This window comes from Crotalus tigris, unplaced genomic scaffold, assembly GCF_016545835.1.
Source record: "Crotalus tigris isolate CLP2741 ecotype Arizona unplaced genomic scaffold, ASM1654583v1 scf7180000018260.1040479, whole genome shotgun sequence".
Classification (NCBI taxonomy): domain Eukaryota; kingdom Metazoa; phylum Chordata; class Lepidosauria; order Squamata; family Viperidae; genus Crotalus; species Crotalus tigris.
This window is the reverse complement of record NW_024096909.1, coordinates 227263-248877: the sequence shown is the minus strand read 5'-3', so window position 1 is coordinate 248877 and position 21615 is coordinate 227263. Positions and strand designations below refer to the sequence as shown.

Genomic DNA, 21615 nt, shown 5'->3' with positions numbered 1-21615 from the left:
GACAGGACTGATGATCTTTGTAAAAATTAGGCAACTATATTTGCTTTGCTAGTATTCACTTGTAATATTTAACAAAAAGCTAAGTTATGACCTAGATGAGCTGCACTATGTCAGAAAATCAAATCATTGGTCTCGTTTTTTATTTATTTATAAAATTTATTGGCTGCCCATCTTACCACAAGGTAACTTTTTTGACAAATGTACTTTTGAAATGTACTTTCAGCACCACAGGTGTGGATAGTTACCACGATATTTGCCTTCTACTTTCAAAAGGTTACTCAAATTAATGCATTGGTAAAACATTCAGATAATGTTAATACATCCAAAGTCCTGTTAGCTTCAGCTTTGTAAAGGGGAGGGGGGGGTTGTGTCAGGGTTTTTTTAAAAAAATGCTTAAAAACTGCTATTTTAAGCCTTTATACAATTAATGTGTGCAACAAGGGATTCCATTACAGTTACTTATAAGTGAAAGAAAATCTTCAGTTCTGAATGTCTGGATAACATGAGAAACTGTATATAAGGTTAAATGGCTAAATTTGTATAATCTGGTAAAACATAATTGGAAAACAAATGTATGAGAAAATAGCAATGATGTCATTAAGCTGCATGTTTTGCTCAACTTAGTAGCAAAACACTTTGTAATAGTTAATGAAATGAATGTGTGTATACCCACACTTTATACCTTTATAAATGCAGAATCCACATTGGTAATTCTGCAATAAATTATTCACTGATACATTAATATCTGCATTCTCTTCCAGATTTATATATGCCTTTTAAATATCACTGATCAAAATTAAAAATGTAAAATAATATTTTTCCATAAATGGTCACATGTAAAAATATAAAATATGTGATTGTTGTTTGAATGATATGCCTCTTGGTGTCTGGACAAGGAATGTTTTGACGTTTAGAGGGGGAAAAATCAAAATGTGTTTAGCATTTTACATATGAAACATAAACCTTGAAGGCACATAAACAAATATGTCATTATTCCTTTCAGCTTTTTTCAGTTTGCTTGATTAGTATTGGAAATATGTAGTTTTGCTGATGTCATTGAACACACAAGATTGGTCAAACTTCATTAGGTTTATTATTTGGTATGTATTATTCGAATTGCTTTTTGATGACAAAACAAATGATTGATACTAATCCTTGAGAAACAAGAATTTATTAATAATCTTGGCTAGTTGTGCTGCACAGTGGGAAGGATACAGCTGCACTCCTTAATAATGAATATGGTAGAACGTATGTATAGTATTGTATGGTTATAGTCACTAAAATTTTGGTCAGATCCATGTCATTTTGTACAACATACTTGTAGAGAGTTAAACTTACGAGCTAGTTATTTCTAAACCAAAGTAGGCAGCTTGCAATTCTAGTTATATTTGTTTCCTCCTTTGCAGTCCCTGGAATTTCCAAGATTACATGACTAAAAATACATAGTAAGGCATTAAAAATAATCACATTTACACTTCTATAAAAATCAAGGTCCAACAATGCCTAGAAGTTAGGAGAAAGAGCCCCCCAATTTTGGGATAGCTATTACTTATTTATACTTTATTATATGTAACATACAAGAGACTCGACGTCTTCCAATGAAGATGCCTTTGTCAAATTCTAAAGATTCATATTTTGATCGTGTTACTAACAAAAAAGTGCTCCAAAAAAGTGTCTCCTGAAAATTAGATAACATAGTCACATGCAGAAGACTCCAATTTGCAGGTCATATACTCCATATGGAGAATAATCAAATTCCCAAGATGGCAATGAGATGGATCCCACCTAGTGCCAAATGATCAAGAGGATGCTCTTGAAATACATGTCAAAGAAGACTTTAAACTTAACATGGGAAGATGCTGACATACTGAAAATACTGGAGCTCCCTTGCTGCCTGATATGCTACATATACATATATCTTGATTTTTATAGAAGTGTAAAGTAATTGTTTTTAATGCCTTACTATGTATTTTTAGCCATGTAATCTTGGAAGTTATATATATGAACTGAGACATGCTTAATATGCACATAAATGACATTGTTCAATTGAAGCGTCCTGGAACAATCAACTCTTTTAAGTCAGGTTTCAGGTCTAGACATAAAAACAGAAACTGATACAGAAACAGCATTGGTCGTGCTCATGAATAACCCCTGGCTGGAATGGGATGCAGCTGGTGCATCCATCTTTGCTCTTCTTGACATCTCAGTAGCTTTCAGTACCATCAAGCATGGTATCTTTTTGGGCCAACTTAAGGAGTTGGGGTTGGGTGACATCATACTGTGCTGATTTACATCCTTTCTTTCTTTGAAGCCAGTCCAATCAGTGTTGACAGCTGACAGTCTCTGCTTTGCGGGGTGACACAAGGCTTGGTGCTTTCTCATTTGTTTTTAAGATCTACATGGAACTGTTAATCATCACCATGGGGGAAGTATCATCAATAATGCTGTAAGCTGCCCAGAGTCACCTTGAGGCAAGATGGGTGGCAAACAAATTTAGTAAATTAAAAAAATAAAATGACAGAAGAACAGAGTTGAAAGAGACCTTGGAGGTCTTCTAGTTCAACCTTCTGCACAAGCAGGAGACCCTATACCATTTCAGACAAATGGCTGTCCAATCTCTTCTTAAAAACTTCCAGTGTTGGAGCATTCACAGTTTCTGGAGGCAGGTTGTTCCATTGATTAATTGTTCTAATTGTCAGGAAATTTCTCCTTAGTTCTAGGTTGCTTCTCTTCTTGATTAGTTTCTATCCATTCCTTCTTGTCCTGCCTTTGGGTGCTTTGGAAAATAGGTTGACCTGTCTTCCTTGTGACAGCCCCTCAAATATTGGTATAAATAAATATTCAGATTCCACCCAGCTATATATTTCTGTTCCAGGTGAAGTGAACGATGCTTTGTATGTTCTCATCACTTGGAGTTTGATCACTTTCTCAATATCCTTTCCGAAAGAGGTTGGAGATATGACAATATCTATTTAAAAGTATTGGATCCAGGGACAGCCTGTTGAGGAGGGACTGCACCACTGCTTCCTTCAAGGCAGAAAACATACCATCCCTCAAAGAAGCGGACACTACAATATGGACCCAATCACAGGTCACCTCCCTGTCTACCTTCACAATCCAGGAGTAGACAAATTCCAATAAACAGGTGCCAAACTGACAACGCAGAATACCCTGTCCACTTCCTGAGGAGTCACAGCTTCAAACATCCCAGATAGCACCACAAGACTGGGACCCAGTCAGAGTCCAAGCCTGTTTTGGCTCATTCATCTCAGTTGTTGGAGATTATAACAGAATACTTGTACTAGAATGCATTGACTTTTGTGAAGAACACTGTTGAGGTACTCTCCTGAGAAACAAGACCAAAACACAGCTGAGTTGGAAGACTCTTATAGTTCAGGTGGAAATTTATACATTATGTACAGCTTATTGTACATCTAGGTCCAGAGATGCTTAAACATAAAAACATAGAGTTGAAAAGAGCTATTTAAGCCACCAAGATGGAAGGAATTGGAAGGAGCTGTTTGAGCCATTGAGCCACCCAGGAGCTTCTTGATGGTCATAATAAATATTAATAAATAATAAATTTAAATAAATAAATAAATAAATGCCCCAATTAATGCAGGAATCCCAAGTAAAGGATTCCTTATGAAAGGCTATTGAGCTTTACTTGAATATGTCTCAGGCAAATTGATTCTACTGCCAAATTGTTCTAACTTTTAGAAAAATGTTCTCTAATATATATATTTGGAATTTGTCTTCCTATAGCTGAAGTCCATTAGTCCGTATCCTGCACTCTGGAATGAGATAGGACAGATCTTAAATTTATTCTGTGTGATGCCCTTTCAGAGATTTGAAGAGTTCCCATGGCATTCCTCAACCATTTTTCCCAAGGCTAAATATATCTGGATGGATCAACAGAAGAGATTACAGAGGATATGTACTGCCTGGTGGACGACATTAAAGATAATAATATACACATTTCTACAAACTGAGAGTTGGGCAGAATAACAGAATAATAGATTTGGAAGGGACCTTGGAGGTCATCTAGTCCAACCCCCTGCTCAGGCAGAAAACCTTCAGTTTTGGAGCATTCACAACTTCTGGAGGCAAGTCATTCCACTGTTCTCACCATCAGGAGATTTTTCCTTAATTCTAGGTTGCTTCTCTCCTTGTTTAATTTCCATCCATTGCTTCTTGTCCTACCTTCTGGCGCTTTGGAGAATAGGGTGACTTCCTGTTTTTGTGGCTGAAAAAGCTATATCCCATTTGATTAAAAGTAAAATAGTAAGAACTGGTAATGGTTACAGAGGTGTACACACACACACACACACACACACACACACACACATACATACAAACACACACACACACACAGAGAGAGAGAGAGAGAGAGAGAGAGAGAGATAGCAATCAATCTTTGCTATTATATTATCAAGTTGCAAAAAATGCTATGCGAAGTTTTGGTTTCTCCAGAGCTCTGTGTTAGATCAAGTTATATAGCAGACAAAATAAGAGACAAATGAGAAAACCTCATAGGGCTCAGCACCATCCAAATCCTTACCCAATCCCATCTCTGTTGGCTTTGTGTATCATCTAGGCTGAAGAACAGTTCTGGAGAATATGAAATTTACACATTATTTCGTGGTTAGGGTTTATCTCCCTAAAACTGTAGCTTTAACCATTTTTCTTACAGAGAATTTAGCTCCCATTGCTTTGAGGAGGCTACATTATGTAAAACAAAATCTTATTTTCAGAACCAGAAGAGGGCGCTTTTGTTATTAATGTAAGCACTGACCCCTAAGCATAGAATTATAAATCTTTAGCATTTCTAGCCATTTATTTTGTTTTGTAGACTAACAGAAGAGTTTTCATATATATTGTGGGCTTTCCAATCTCTTTCTTCTACACCCTTCTTTTATTATGATAATATTTTTTTTTTCTAAAAGCAAATGTTTATCCTTATTCTCATATTTTCTTTCAGGGAGAATGGGAATACTTTTTTAGACTTAGTGCATTCTCCTCAATTGAGAATCTTATATAGATTATATAGGTCTCTGACAGAAGGCCACCTGAAGAGACTAGAGGCATTTGAAATGTGGATTTACAGGCGGCTGTTACGTATAAGCTGGGTTGACAAGATCAGAAATGAGGTGATAAGCTGCCTGGGAAAGCCAAGGGGAATCACCAAAACAATTAAAAAATGAAAATTAGAATATTTCGGACATGTGATGTAACACCCAGAAAAATACGGCATACGCCATTTAATCCTCCAGGGAAAGATTGAAGGCAAACAAGGTCCAGGCAGAAGAAGAACATTGTGGCTTCAAAATCTAAGGGACTGGTTTGGACAAAACTCAGCAGCACTTTTTCATGCAGCTGCTGGTAGAAACAGGATCGCCAACATGATTGCCAACGCCCGATAACAGATATGGCACAAGAAGACGAAGATATAGATTATGTACGTACACTTCTCTAATACTGGACTGACAACTTTCTTCAGACTGGAACTGTTTCATTATTTTTCCATAGGATTCATTCCAGGATGTTTTTTTCCCAAATGGTGTTTCCCTCCATTCGCAGAAAGATTTGAAATATAGAAACAGGTCTTGCAAAAGGATTGGGAGACAAGCAATCTTTCTTCATCCCCCCCATACACATAATTTGATACCTTACAGGTCTTCAGGAATAAAAAGAGCTATGGGGGGAAAGGAAGAATGGACAGAATTGATCTCTTGCCCGTTCCTTCAACAGAAGCAGTTCATGAAGAGGTCCAAACCTAGGGGCCTTTCTCCATTTGCACAAAAGCACAACAAAAACGGGCCGTTCTTTTTTGTCTGGCTATATTTCTGGCAAAGCTTTAAGGTATCCTTAGCTGTAATGCTACCAACTACAGCAGACATGTCAAACACAAGGCCTGGGGGCCAGATGCGGCCCGCGAAGTGGTTTCATGTGGCCCGCGAAGCCATGCTGGAAACAGTGAGAGAACGGCCCCCGCTGCCTTGGCCCTGGCCCAGGCCAGCCGGGAGCCACTGTACAATTTTGTGGTGGCCATCTTAGCACTTGCCACGATCCCACCCCCTTCTGCCAGAGATCCTCAGATCTGTCCCACTCCTGCCCAGGCCCCCACAGGCACCCTTGACGCGAATGATGTAGAACTGGCCACACCCACTCCATCCATGCCCACCCAGTAGGCTGCACCCACTCTGGCCACACCCACCTGCCCCCCCAAGGGCAACCGCAATGCTGATGCGGCCCTCAATGAAATTGAGTTTGACACCCCTGAATTACAGGAACCTTTCCTCTGCCTATTCCAGCATCCCCCAGAAGGGAATTCAATATGAGTAAGATCTGTAAGGCTTTGTCACTCATTACCATGGAAGGAAATCAGAGGGCTATAAGTTCTTGAAAGAGAGTAAGTTGAGACAGATGAACAACGGGTACAGCAAATTTCATTCTTGCATAATTCTGAGATGATCAGGTAGCACTTGAGTTCAGCAGCAGGAAAGCTTCTTGCTCATAATGTATAGTCATGATCTGAAAACATCATATCTGGATGAAAGGAACACCCGTCTAGGTATATGCTGCTTTCTTCTCTCCTGAGGATTGTTTGAGAAGGAAGGCAACATTTATACTGGGCATTTATGGTGTTTCAAGCTTCTCTCCTACGTTACAGTGTCAAGATCCTTAATCATGATCCTTAATTAATTAACAACATTTCCACTCTGTTTCTCTTTCATTTGAGTGCTTTGAATTTTAATGAAAGATAAATTTGTTGTCTATCCCTATCATTCAAAATAGATTACATCAAATGATCAAAACGTTATTTAAACAATAAAATTAGAATCAGAGCAACATCAATAGCCCAATTTCTTTAAAAACAGACATTAAAATGGCTAACAAGAAAGTAATAACAATAATGAAAAAGTTGGAAGGGACCTTGGAGGTCATCTAGTCCAACCCCCTGCTCAGGCAGGAAGCCCTATACCATTTCAGACAAATGGCTGTCCAGTCTCTTCTTAAAAAATTCCAGTGGTGGAGCACTCACAACTTCTGGAGGCAGGTTGTTCCACTGGTTAATTGTTCTCACTGTCAGGAAGTTTCTCCTTAGTTCTAGGTTGCTTCTCTTCTTGATTAGTTTCCATCCGTTGCTTCTTATTCTGCCTTCAGGCGCTTTGGAAAATAGCTTGACTCTGTCTTCTTTCTGGCAGCCCCTGAGATATTGGAACACTGCTATCATGTCCCCCCTCGTCCTTCTCTTCGTTAAACTAGACATACCCAATTCCAGCAACCGTTCCTTATATGTTTTAGCCTCCAGTCCCCTAATCATCTTCGTTGCTTTTCTCTGTACTCTTTCTAGAGTACAGAATAAGTAAGTAAGATGGTCAACCTTCTGAAAACTTAAGACAGAAGCATTTGTAATAAAAAAAAAAATTCCAGAAAGGCAGCACCAATTTTTTTCCAGAAAATAAAACGTGGGAAATGATACTGAGATGAAGAAATAAAAATCATTCCCATTAATAAGAGCTCTAAATAATGGATTAAATAATCTTCATCTGGATCTGATTCAACAAGAGCAAAGTGCCACATTTATTTTGCTTTATTTATCATGATAATTGTTTTTTTGATCACTGAGAAAAGCTAAATGAATATCTCAGGTTGGTAACTGCTGAGCTGTCCTCTCCTTTAGTGCAAACATGTCTCCGGGTTCATGTTACTTATGTGTACTTAAAAAAGAAAAAAACGTTCTTAAGCTTTACATTGGCTTCTACACGTCTTTCTTCCGGAAGGGGAAGTGAGCATGCTTTCATGTGATTAACAATCAGAGGAACTTGTGAAAGTGACAACTATATAAATGCAGCTTACAAAGCTCTACTAATCTTGATCAAAGAAGAACAGTGCAAACATGGAACAAGAACCTGAACGAGAACCCAGACGGATAAGGGAAGGCTATCTAGTGAAGAAGGTATGTGAGGATTATATGGAATTATGTTCTTATGGAGTTACAGCTGTGTATGTGTCTGTATTTATACATACATGTATTATAATATATAGCTATAGATATATAGAGATATGTATGTATAATATACTTTTTCTTTAATTGTGTCTGATTCTTGGAGACTGACTAGATTAATCCCTCCAGTTTTCTTGGCAAGATTTTTCAGAAATGATTTGCCATTGCTTTATCTCTACAATATTTTAGAGACTGGTACCCTTCAGATCTGTTAGCATATAATACCCATTTTCTCTCAGTACTAAGACCAGGGAATGACAAAAATATAAATTGGTACTTATTTTTTTTGAGAATGTGATATCTGCGATTTGGCCAGTATTTTAAACCTGAGAAATGTACCACCAGAAATATTAAATCTCCCAAGATTTAATATTATCATCCCTTTGTCTGGCTGATTGATTGAATGTTGCCTACCAGCTCAATACTGACACTCCCTGATCTCTGCAAGCATGGCTTTTTTTTCTCTCCAAGATTGTGGGTGTTACTGTGCTCATCCTCACCTGATCCTGAATGATACAAAATGAAGGGAGACTGAATTACAGAAGGCTAAAGGAGCATTTAATATTTAATCCATCAGAGGGACAATGTAATTTTCCTTGCCTAATAAGAATTAGCTTTGATGGCCAAGTCTCTAGGTTAGCCAATGACCAAAACTATACGCTGTGTATGCTGCAACAAAACTTTCTAATCATCCAGTCTGTGGTGGGATTTTAACTGATAACTTGTACTTTAATAAATAATTTAATGTTTTTATCTATTTAAGCAATAATGGGATTTAATGCAGTATAAGCCACACTGGAAAACTCTCTTTTAAAGCATGACATTCAAATTTTTAGAATTAAAAATTTAATTAGAAAGAATTATATTATATTATATTATATTATATTATATTATATTATATTATATTATATTATATTATATTATATTATATTATATTAAGACAACTTTAAGGTGTAAGTGCTCAGACTGACATAAAATCTGGATTAAAAACTACCTTAATATTGAAAGTGGTATGTTTGGTTTTGGCTTGCTGTGTTGTATAAAGTTCACCATTTTGGCTTGTGAACCAGAATATGGCTTAGTGTAGTGCAAAAATCTAGCTCTTTATGGCGCAGCCAATAAAGCATGGTTAGTAAAAATCCTGCCACTGAATTCTTCTTGATTAAGGCTTCAAAGCGAGAAACTGAAATCCTGGTTAGGCATGAAATTTATCACGTGATTAGCAACCTGTTTGAGGTTCCGCCCACCCCTCCCTGTTATTCAGTACCAATAGATTTCACTGTTAGTAAGACTGCTTTCCTTCTCAATTGCTGCCACTTTGAAAGTCAGCCTCTTCCTGTGTTATCTTAAGTATTTTGGAAAATAACACACCACATCTCTGATCAGCACTCCCCACTTCTAACGTTATTTGTGTTATTTGCGTGGTAGAATTTCTACAGAGAATGTGATTAATGGGCAAAAGGCTTAAACTTTCTCTTTTCCCTACTGTGATGTTTGGTAACCGTTGCCTCTTTTCACCAGCCTGGTAGGTGTGGACTATATGTAAAATGAGTTCTGTTATCAGTACATTTATCTGTTATCAGAAGAAAAGGCTTGGCTTATCAGTAAAATTATCCCTTGGGTAATGGCAGCTTCTGATGTTTTTTTTGTCCCTAGTGCAAAGATGTTATGCAGATGTCCCTTTCTCCCCGCTGCCCTTCATGGTTCCATCATTGCTGCAATGTGGATACTAATTAAAGTAAAGGGAAACAAGTTTTTTTTCTCATTTTTATTTTCCCCTGTAGATCCATAGAAACTCTGTAACGTGGAAGAACTGGAGCAAAGTTGAGCTCACTAAAAGTTATTTCTAGTACATTTACGTTGGAGGTTAAAGATTTAGGGGAAAGAAGAAAAGGGAACTTTTGCAGTATCGTGGGCAAGGATGGGGAAGCATGCAGACAAACTATCTCCAACATGGGTAGAAACTGAAAAGATGTCCAGCAAGATATATAAGGACTGAAAAGAGAGCTGAGCTTCTAAAAGTGAGTGGGAAAACACAGGGTGAGGAAATTCATTGACTTAATGGACCATCATTTGACTAACCACACACTAGTAACCAAATGGCAGCTACTGACCAGCAGAGAATGTAGCAATCCAGGATAACATTGCTGCACAGAGAGGGTAAGTGGGCTTAGATGAGAAGACAAGTTCAAAACCTGGGCAGAGTTTATACATTTACAATGGACTGAGAGTGGGTAGAGAATTATTTTTATCTGTTGTTGCATTCAAGAAGTGGCATGACTTAAGTTATCTTGCTTTCAATAATGGGTTGGATAATTTAAAGAAGAAAATTAGGGCTGTGTTCATCTAATCTACCAATCTACATCTTAATCATAGTGTTCAATCATAGTATTCAATTAACCGGAATGGCTAAATTTATACCAGATATTGCTCCACTCAGCTAAAATAGAATTGTGGTTTGTGGATCACTGGGACTTACAGGAACCTAGCCCTGAGAGATAATTAGCAAAGCTCCAGAGAGAGTCAGGAAATGCTAAGACCACAAAAGCAAACTAAATGGAATATGGGCTCCGGTGTACAGATAAGATATTTCAGTTAAAGGAATTATAAGAGCAATGACAAAAATAGAATCCGAAGCACTGACCTAATATTGTTTTTTGATGGTTTGTTTTGCATTCCTTTTCTCCATTTCCTAGAAATGTGAAGGTTTAGGGGGAAAAAAACCATGTGATAAATGGAATTTTTTTTTTTCTTCATGTTTTGGTTTTCTCTGCCTACCTTCCTTCCCAAACTTTCACTTCCTTAATGCTGTGACAGTATGGGAGAAAATCCTCAGATGATTGTTAAACATACACCACTTGAGGGGTTGTTTTCCCATACTGATGTAGTGTTGAGGATACAAAGAGACACGGATATAAAACTATAAGCAAATTAAAAATAGTGCTTCATAAAACATAATCATAGAAACTGTGTCAGCAGTAGTAGCAGATTAAAACAAAAAATCATACAAAGGTTTGACTTTTTTTTAAAAAAAAGGGGGGGGGGAGAGTTTGCAAAAATCCCATTTGTAGGTCTCATTTAGAAGCAGGGAAGAACCTAAAAATGAATTGAGCCAAGCATGAAAAAAAAAATGGTTCTCATTGAAATTGGCACAATTCTGCCAATCCCTCATTCAAACTGCTGCATTTGGCTCAGCTGAAATGGAGTGCCTTCAAGGGCAGCTATAAAGAGTGCAGTACATTGCCATGGTAATTCAGCCAGAAAAGGAGCAGTAGTGCAATTCCAGACATATGGATGCTGAAACCAGATGTTAAGTGTGTTTAGGACTGCATTATGGAAAAGCTTTATTCAGTTGTGCATGCGGGCTGTAACATGCTTAACTCCCCAGCACAGTATACAGTATGTGGTAAGATTTGGGGTTTTGAGGGGTGGTTTAAGCTGGGGAAATTACATCTTTGTAACAGAAATGAGAAAAGGAGAAGTAAAACTTTAGGGAAGTGGCATGGATGCTACTTCTTCATTTTTGAGTGTTCCCTGTCCAGCACCCATAAAAATAATGCCATTTGTGTACCAGGAATTTCTCCCTTAGCTTTGATCTTTGTTTCAGGGAAAGAATTGATTCCAGTTTCAGATGAGTTAGTGAAATCTATAGGATTCGGGCTATCTAAATTTTTTTCAGCCTGTCAAGGAAAATGCAATACAGTTGCATGGGTTCAAGCTACTCACCAAGAAAAACCTTATACATAATGTGGTGAGAGATTCTGAAATTTGTTGTATTTTTGGAAACACAGATCCTGCTTGATCTTGCAAAAGAAGCTATGTAAATTATATAACTGAACAATAACAATTTTGGAGCAGGCATTTTTGACTGTTTTCAGATGTCTTTCACAATGAAGATGCTATGAATTGAGACTAGGCATCACTCATTCTTTCTGGTTAAGTTGACTGTCAGCCAGTTACTCCTTACCTATTCACCAGTATCCAAGTGCTTTTCCTGCTTCCTGCATATGCTTTCTGTCCCCTTCTTCACAAAAATAAAATAATTTCCTCACTGTTTTGGGGCTCACCAAGGTAGCAAACCTCCTTTATTTTCAGAACTCCTAGTGCTAGTCTGCTGTAATTATGCCTTTATTACTATTTTAAATTTATTGGCTATCCAACTCCAGTGGACTCTAGTTTACCTAACTAGATCAACTTGCTTCTAAAACAAGGATTATAATATCCACATTCTATAAATGTTTACGTTGGTAAGGGATCTTTAAGTCCCTGTGAAAATTCATGCAAAGATTTTTCTGGACAATAAATCTTCTAATAACCATTTCCAGTTTAGAGCATTCAGCCCTCTTTCCGAGTATAGTTCAAGGAAAGGAAGGATTAAGAAATCTATGCAATAACTTTTAATAAGAAACTGCATGGTCAGCTATGCAATTTCTCACCTGGTGATTTAATTCAGGTAGCAGAAGAAACCAAGCTTGGGCAGCCCAGGGACAGAAAGGTGAGCTAAGTATACTGTATGAGGAATGCCGATTTTGTAGCAATTATAAAGTGTCTTTCAAAGAATCCTTCAGCCTAAGACCAGTGAACAGAAACCTCATGCACCTGCTAAAGCGCCAGCTGATGTTTGTTGGATTACTAATCGACAGCTGCATTTAAATTTTCCATAAGGTCACCAACAAGGCACCTCTCTGGAGAGTTATAGGAAATTGAAATGGTCATTCTCTAGCACAGGGGTCCCAACCCCCAGTCCATGGACCGGCATCGGTCCGCAGCATGTCAGCAAACGAGCTGCACAAACAAGCAAAGCTCCATCCTCAGGATATAGGCAGTATTCAAAACCACACACCCTCTGGTCTGTGGAAAAACCTTTCTCCACGACACCGGTCCCTGGTGCCCAAAAGGTTGGGGACCTCTGCTCTAGCATTCATCTGCAGATGATGCAGTAAAAGAGAATCGTGGGCACTGAGCGCCAAAATGATATTACCAGTGGCCTTGAATCTTATTACCAATTGTTAAACTGTCACAAGCCCTCTATTGCAGGGTACTTATCGAATTTAACATTAAGCAAATATAGATGGGCCTTTTCTAGAGCCCGATTTGATGGCCTCCCATCAGCTCTAATGAATGGAAGATTTCATGGGACCTTTTATTCAGTGTCTTTGCCTCTGTGGTTCCAGGAAAGTAGAAATTCCTGCCCATGTTCTCGTACGGTGCTTTTTCTATGGTGCCCCAACACATGTTCTGATTGCCCCAATCAATTTCCAAATAGGAGGCCCCTGCAGATAAATTTTACATTTATTATTTTTGAGGGATGCTAACCCTATTCCTCATAATGTTTTTGCCAAGTTACAAAATTGTGCAAAACCTTTGATTAGATATGCTGCTTTATTGGTCTTATTATTATTTTCCCCTTCCCTAATAATTAATTGCTATATTAAACTATTTTCCTTTTACTGTATTCTTTTATCATGAAGATTGTTTAAAAACTGTAATAAATGTATTTGATTTGATTTGATGCTGTTGCTGCCGCTCATAACCTCTTATCAAGTGCCTGTTATCAAAGTTTAGACCTATGGAGAAATTAAGTCATTTTCCTATAAATTCTGTTTCTGTGCATCTGTTGATGGTTTAGCCTAGGATGAGCTAAAGGCATTAGATATATGCACAGGGCTATTTTTCTGAATTATAATTATTCACATATTTCATGACTTTAACACTTAAAAACAGATTCAGATCCCGATTATAGTGAATTTAGGCACAAACTAAGTCTTTTTCACATTTTGAAATATTATTCCTCAGCTACTACACATGCACACGCATGCACACGCACACACAACACACACGCGTGCACACACACATTTTCAAAGGAAATCAGTTATTCTGATCAGTAAGTCTTCTTCTTCTGATCATACTAGGCAATGGCAGAATTTTCTAGAAGGGCACTATTCTTGTTACCATGTAACGTATTCAGTTGAGTTTACACTATTTCACAAATTCCCCTTTTGCAGCTCCAAGAGCATTCCAGTAAAGGTGGAACTGAGTTTTTCAGATTTCTATTTTTATTTTTTGTATTTTGCAAGGAGAAGAGTATGCTTTTTAAAGAACATAGCAGGTACTTTAAAATTTTGCAAAAACTTAAGACACCGATTGTAATCCTTCATCCTCTCCAAACTAGCTGATTTTATAATCAGCTCTGCACCTTAATTATTGTCTTAATACTGTTACATTAAATTTCCTGTCCCATACCATTTCTTCTGTGATAGCTTAGATAACCATATTAATTGATTCACTTTGAATACCAGAAAGATCATTTTAAGCTAATGTCTCTCCCAATGTTTCTTGTTCCCTCTATCACATTTTTCCCAATCCTCCCTGAATCTTCTGTTTGGTTTTTAAAATGCCTCTGAATTAAAGAGAGGTGGGAGTGAGCTCTCAGCCCAATCCCTTGGCTGTCTGGGAGAATCAGAATTAAAAATGGCATTACTGTATGTGAAAGCAAAACAAAACATTAATGAAAGGAAAAGCTAATGAGATATTTTTTAAAAAAGTTCCTGTAAGTGTAATGGAAAATGTGAATGACTTTGAGGGGTGAGGGAAAGAGATACTGCCTGGAAAACAATCAGATGAGAGAAAGGGGAACCCCCCCCCCAAGTGCTTAACTGTAAGAGGAAGAAACTTAAGAAGGACCTGTCCTAGTGGAGCAGACAGATAAAAGTGGCAACAGGAAGTTTATACCATCAGACTTGCAAGATTCTATTAATGTAGCTTTATAAAAATGTGGAGTCAGCTCATTTAGTCATGTTTCCTATCTGGTTTATCCAGGAGGGCTGACATCTATTCTAGGGTCTAAATTTGAGGAACAGCAAATGGCAGCGCTTGTTCTCAGAAGCTATGCAAGCTCAAACCTGGTTGGTATCAGACAGAGCAGAGCTTTTCAACCTTTTTACCCATTGTACCACTTTTAGGATATGGCAACATCTGAGTACCACCAGTCACCTAGCAAGGTGTCAAAAACTTGATGACCAAAAAAAAAAAAAAAAAAAAAAAAGGAAAAAAGTGATAAAGTACAGGCAGTTCTTGACTTACAACAGTTCACTTAGTGACTGTTTGAAGTTACAATAGTACTGAAAAAAGTGTCCCCCCAAGGCATAGCTGAGCAAGACACCTGCCTGCGGTGCTCTTCCTCCTGTCCAAGGTTTTCATTGTTGTGAGGCATTTCTGTTGAGGATTGGCAGCGGGGGTGGGGTGAGGGGTGTTTGGTTTTTATTCCCCCATCTGCTGGGTGGTTGCAGCAGGTTTTGGTCACTTCATATGACCCTGGGACACTGTGACCATCATAAATATGAATCAGTTGCCAAGCATCTGAATGTAAATCACAAGACCCTGGAGATGCTGCAACATTCCAGCTGATCAGCACTTCTTCTGGGCTCAGCAAAAGCATCAGGATCAGTGTTGCTTTCCAGCTGATTGGTGCTTCTTCAGGGCTCAGCAGAAGCACCAAGATCAGTGCTGAGCTCCAGCTGGAGCCTGGCGCTGATCCTGGTGCTTCCACTGAGCCCTGACAGCCCCGAAGAAGCGCCAATCATCTGGAAAGCGGCACTGATCCTGGCGCTTCCGCTGAGCCCTGACAGCTCTGCAGCTCCAGCCACCTATCACTCAGGCTTGTGTGGTGCTGCCACTGGTTCAGCTCATTCCCCTCCCCCGCTACCACTTTTCTAGGATGGTGGCATACCACCTGCCAGGTGCCAATGTACTACAGGTGGTACCCGTACCACTGTTTGAAAAGCCCTGAGATAGAGTATACAGGTTTCCTCTGTCATGTTCCACTCTAGGGGCTGGTGCTCATCTCCGTTTCTTAGCCGAGGGAGCCAGCATTGTCTGAAGACACTGCCGTGGTCATGTGGCTGGCATACAGCATGCTGTTACCTTCCCACTGAAGTAGTACCTATTTATCTACTTGCATTTGCATGCTTTAAAACTGCTAGGTGGGCAGAAACTGAGGCAAGTAACAAGAGACTCATCCATTGGACAGAGCTCGGCTCTCAAATCTGGACTATCAATTTTCCAGCTTTAATTGCTGAGCCATCGTGCCCTCATCAATCTGTTAATATTCTATTCAAAATAAGTCTCAAGATTTTTTTTTTTTAAAGTAACTTAAAATCTTTGCTTTTTCCAAATGTTCTTGCACTAGTTGGGACAAGGTGCTTTTCAGTGTAGTTGTTCCTCTCCTAACTGCTGCTGAGCTCCAGGCAAAGCTTTGAACTCCAGGCCGGATTCCCACCAGGATACGGTGCTCAGCATAGCTTGTAGTTGTAGCACTTGAATTAAAGTCCTCTTGCCTGCTTTGATAGCTGCTAATCTGCAGATGTTACCTCTGCTTCTTCATCTGTAGGCCATTTGCTTTTACCTTTCCTGTTAGACACACCCTTTTTTCACTCTGTCTTAACAATTGTTTTTGTAAGTTCAAAACTGGATGGGATGACGTTGCCTCTGGCTGTCAGACCGGTCAAAACACCAGGGTGTGGCTCAATTAGCACAGGCGGCTGCAACATCGGCTGGGATGCCTGTGAGTAAATTTATGAGCGCCTGTCTCAGTGCCTGAGGGAAGTGTGGGGGAAGTGTTTCTGCCTTGCTGCAGCTGATTTTCTGAAACACAGGCAGCAATCCCAACTTCACTCCCTCACAAAGATGATCAAGGCCTATCAAAACCCTTAAAAAAAAAAAAGATTGGGAGAAGAAAATGGCAAACCCTTCCTGTTCCATTGCCAAGAAAATCGTGGTTGTGTCCATGTAGTAGGGCCAAGCTTTATCTTTTTTTAAAAAATCATGTGTTTTATTGAAGTTTATTATAAAATATAATGAAAATAAGGATAAAGTAAAAAAGGGGGAATGCAGGATTTAAAAAAAAAATGAGAAAAGAGAAAAATGTTGACTTCCCATTCTAACACACTAAAAGACCAATACAGTTACAAGCTCAACTTTTCACCTTGCCTATAATTATTACAAGCCAGCTCTACAACTACACAATTATTAAATCTTCAAACTAGATTCTAAATTTCATTTTTTTCTATTGCAAGCATAAGAACCAGAAGCAATACCCCAATAGAAGCAAAACCAAATAACATCTCTTTGTTTAAAACAGTTGACATGTCAACTTAACCAATTCCAAGGACCAAGCTTAATTTGAAGACATCCTTATTTTTGAAAAAGTAGAGGCACTCCCCCACACCACCACCCACAGATTTTGAAGCTCAAGCCAGTGTCCTCTGAATGTATTGGCTGTGGAATTCTAAGAGTCATAGCTTTAATACATTTCAAAGGATCAAGATTGGGGAAGTCAAGGTAGGGCCAACTAATGTCAGGTTCATAGATCTTGTTTAGTGATGTCCTATGGCCATAGCTATGGGTCTTGCTGTCAATAGCTCCCAACCGATCTCATGTTGTCTTATACTTATTTTCAATGCAAAACATGGAAACTCCAAAAGCATTCAGAAATACTGTTGTCTGATTATGAGAGAAGAAACACTGGAATGTGTTCAAAGAGTACAGCAAGAAAAAGGTGACAGAAAGAAGACTCTAAACTGGTGGAATGCCTAAGAGAGGGCATGGAGCCCACTAAAGGACATTTTCTCAAGTCTCCCCAGTGTGACAACAAGCCAATCCCATTTGTAGCTATCCAGCATTCTGAAATCATCTGCTGAAATTCAGTGGGGAAATGGCTGCTAAGCAAACTGTGTAGAGTATATCAAACTATTCCTGGAATGTGAATATTCATTCTGATAATCTTTCTTTAAATAGCAATAAAAACTTCTTTTTGTGCCATCCTAGGCTGTGTAGATAATACTCTCTTAATTGATTGATACAGGGGAGTATGTTTAATACCTGGAAGCCCATGTGGGTAGTGCTGTCAGAAGATGGAATTGAATTCTTTAAGAAGAAGACTGATAACAATCCTAAAGGAATGATTCCCCTCAAGAACAGCACACTGACCAGTCCCTGCCAGGATTTTGCTAAACGAACAGTGAGTATTTATATTTTCTGAAGCATGCTGAAGTAAGGCCTATCCCAAGAGTAGGCAACACCCTTTGCATTCAAAGGAAATGAGTGGATGTGTATTTAAGGACTATATGTGCATTGCCTGTGTATTTATGTATATAAATATGTATCTTTCATGGGCCAAATGATATTATGATATCACCGTAGTAGGATGGGATGAAATTATTCTGAAGGTATCATTCCAAGGCAATCTGCATTTGGAAGTTGGAGTGGTCTAAAAGGCAGAATTGGTCTTTTAAGCCTTGTGGAATCTTATGATCATTATTTTGCTCCTAATTATTCACAGGGGAACCACCTCATCCAACCCTAAAGTCCCAAACTTTTGCCCTTAGGATGTAATCTGAGATTCTAGTGGCTATAAGAGAAAATGATGGAAGGCTGCACATATCCTATAGGCCATGTCATTCTCTTGGTTTTGGCATCCAGCATACATGTCCCCATCACTTCATATTTGCAGGAAATGTTGATAGAAATAAAACCTTGACAGCATAGGTAACATCATCACCAGTAATCACAAATAATAATTTTTATTTAGTAACAAAAGAGTCAAAAAAGTAATCACAAATAGATACTGGGTTGGTCACAGTGAGTTTTGAACAAAATGGTCTTTTGGTTGGATCCAGCACAGCTGTTTCTTTTGTTCCTATGAATGTAAAGAAAAGAATATAAAAAAAAAGTAAGCAAAGTTAATGGAAAAACAACTGATCTTAGAGACAATTTCCTTTGGCTCAGTAGTCACCACAATATTTCTGATATACTGCTAACTACTGTGTTAACACAATGTTCTCTGCTGTACTTTTAAGAAAAAAATAATAAATCATTAGTAAAAATGGATTCATGTGCAGCCCTTGTACACATTTCCTTTTTTTTCCTTTCAAGTCATCTGTGAAAATAGTGTTTACAATACTGTGGTTTTGTTACTAACACATTTCAAACTACAGCCTTGCTCTGGCATAGAATGCCTACTACTTAGTATTTCATCTCTTTTCAGCTAAGCACTTGAGGTGCAATATTTTCAGAAAAAGGAGTCTTCCATTTCCCCATTCTCCTTGCGTAGCAGCCAGTGGGAACTGGATTGAAACAACTGAACTGTGCTGCTTCCATCCATATTTCCTCTGAATTTTAAAGTCAGTGAAATCTTTAAACTGGGAATAGATTATTTATTTTCTATCCCTCTCCCTGTAGGTATTGCAAGTAGATACTTCTGTCTGGATGGATACACAATAAACCAAATCTCTCTTGAGACAATCAGAAGACCCTGAAAGCTCCTGTCCAAATAACAGGAAGATATTTATTTAAAAAGATATACAGTAAAATAGAAAGGGGAAAATGTTTTGGTGCACTCCATATACTGTAGAAGTAAATAAACTGAATAAGGCTTATAGTTCCTGCTGTTTCTTAGTCAAATCTAAGGATCATCTGAAGAGAGTTGCCGTTTTGAAGCATGGTAGGGTCCACGTCTCAGTCTGTGGTATATACAATGGCAAATGGATAAAAGACAACATACCTGTATGTTTATTACAATTGAGGGGAATTGTGGTTTTTCCTTATTTCAGCAGAGATTGGAGCATACAGTATCTACAGTGCTGTGGAATTGTTCCATTTCTTAACTGAAGGATGTCAAAAGATCCAGAACTGAGCACTCTTCCTTTTTTCTATCACCATTTCTCTTTCTAACTCTGAGCTAAGGAAACTAGGCATTCATCTCTCAATACCAAGTTCTTATATTAACAATAAATAGGATTGTTTTTCTCAGTTGTTTTAATATTGCCTGTTTAGACACTTTAGCTGGGGAATTCTACACTGCTTGCTAACATAAAAAAAACCAACAACAACTATTCACACAGGCTAACAATAACATCTGTTCTTATTCCAGTTTGTCTTTAAACTCTCAACGGCCAAACAACAGGATCACATCTTCCAAGCTTCTCATCTTGAGGATAGAGATGCTTGGGTGAAAGATATCAAGAAGGCCATCAAATGTATTTTGGGAGGACAAAGGTTTTCCAGGAAATCAACCAAGAAATCTATCAGGCTTCCTGAAACCATTAATCTGAGGTGTGTTCCAAAACTAAACATTGCTTATATAAGTGGGATGTGGGAAAATACTTTTATTTCAAAAGCTTTATTTTTATAAGGCAGCTACAGAAGCAGCTGCTTAAATTATTTTGTTCTGAAACTTGGCATCCAAATTCCTAATTCATCTATATCAACAAGCTGGAATGAAAGCATATCTTATATATTTTCTGGTCTCAGAAAAAAAAGGTGTTTTTTTTCCCCTATTCTTGTTCTCAGGAAGCTTAAACACTTCTTTTGGCAGCATTTCTGAGACAACTTCAGTCAGATGAAGTAGCTATGAATGTGCCCCTTTTTTTCTTATTACATCTCTCTCATCACAGATCAGCATCTCCAGCTGTCTGTTGCTTCGTGAAAGTAGAATTAGTTCATATTTCTCTCCCAAGTTTAAAAAGATGTTTGAAAAACTTGGTACAAGAAGGTTTGCTTGAGATAGTACCCAATATTATTTACTGGAAGAATATTTTTCTATTACATTCAAATCATGTTCCAATACCAGATTATGAATGTATTTTATTTAGAGCAATGTTTGTCAACTTCAACAACTTTAAGATGGTGGACTTCAACTGCCATGCTAGCTTGGGAGCACGGATCTAGAAAAAGCCATTGTTTGGAAGTGTTGATTTATTCCTACATGTTGTTTCAGGCATAATAATTTAAGCTGTCCACAGGATTGAGAAACCTGGGGCAAATCAGTAGCCTATTATCATAATAACTAGCAAAGTCCGTTAGATGCCTTCAGTGTGAATCTTAAAAACTTTGTGATTTTATTTAAGCCAATTTTTTTAATCAACAATGTTGCTGTTTTGTTTTAAAACATTTGTGGTTATATATTATCCCTTTTGTTTTCTGCATAGTGCTTTGTATCTCTCTATGAAAGACCCTAACAAGGGGATACGGGAAAGGAAGCTGGAAAAAGACAAGAAAATTTTCAATCACTGTTTTACAGGTAGGAAGTTAAGAATTGCTTAAACAACAACAAAATAGATAAATTAAAATATATACTAAAAATGGAACTGTAATGTGTTGTATTCCAAGAAAATAGAATTATAGCGATGACATAAAATAAGGAATAAAAGGCAGAAAATAAATTGCGTAAAGAAATAAAATAATCTGAGGGATTCAATTTGGGTGAAAAGGATATCCTATCCTATCCTATCCTATCCTATCCTATCCTATCCTATCCTATCCTAAATCAAATTGCATTCCAATATTTCTCAAAGCAAAGAATATATATTACAGTCCACTTTTCCAAAAGCTTGGTAGCCATTAACTATTATATTTTTAATTCCTGGCATATCTAACACTCATACCATCCAACTTATTGTCACAAAATATGAGTTATAAAAATAATTAAGATTGCATGCGTCCCAGAAATTGAGGCATGCACCAAAACTTTTGTGAATAGAATAGAGAAATGATTTCAGTTGACTAAAGAAATTTGGAGTATCCTTTATAATGATTGGGGAAGTACT

The 21615-nt window shown here is 37.9% G+C and overlaps 1 protein-coding gene across 3 annotated transcripts in view; it reads left to right on the top strand.

Annotated features, from left to right (window-relative positions):
• PLEK (pleckstrin) overlaps positions 1-21615 on the top strand; it is a 34469-nt gene that overhangs the window by 3320 nt on the left and 9534 nt on the right. For 2 of the 3 annotated variants that reach the window (XM_039349330.1, XM_039349331.1), the window contains exons 3-7: positions 1004-1100; positions 7788-7963; positions 17874-18029; positions 19941-20122; positions 20998-21089. In XM_039349330.1, the coding sequence (XP_039205264.1) occupies positions 7904-7963; positions 17874-18029; positions 19941-20122; positions 20998-21089 (490 nt within the window). In that variant the 5' untranslated portion in view covers positions 1004-1100; positions 7788-7903. Of the gene's footprint in view, positions 1-1003; positions 1101-7787; positions 7964-9795; positions 10033-17873; positions 18030-19940; positions 20123-20997; positions 21090-21615 lie in introns of those variants that run through there. The other variant, XM_039349333.1, reaches the window with a different exon arrangement.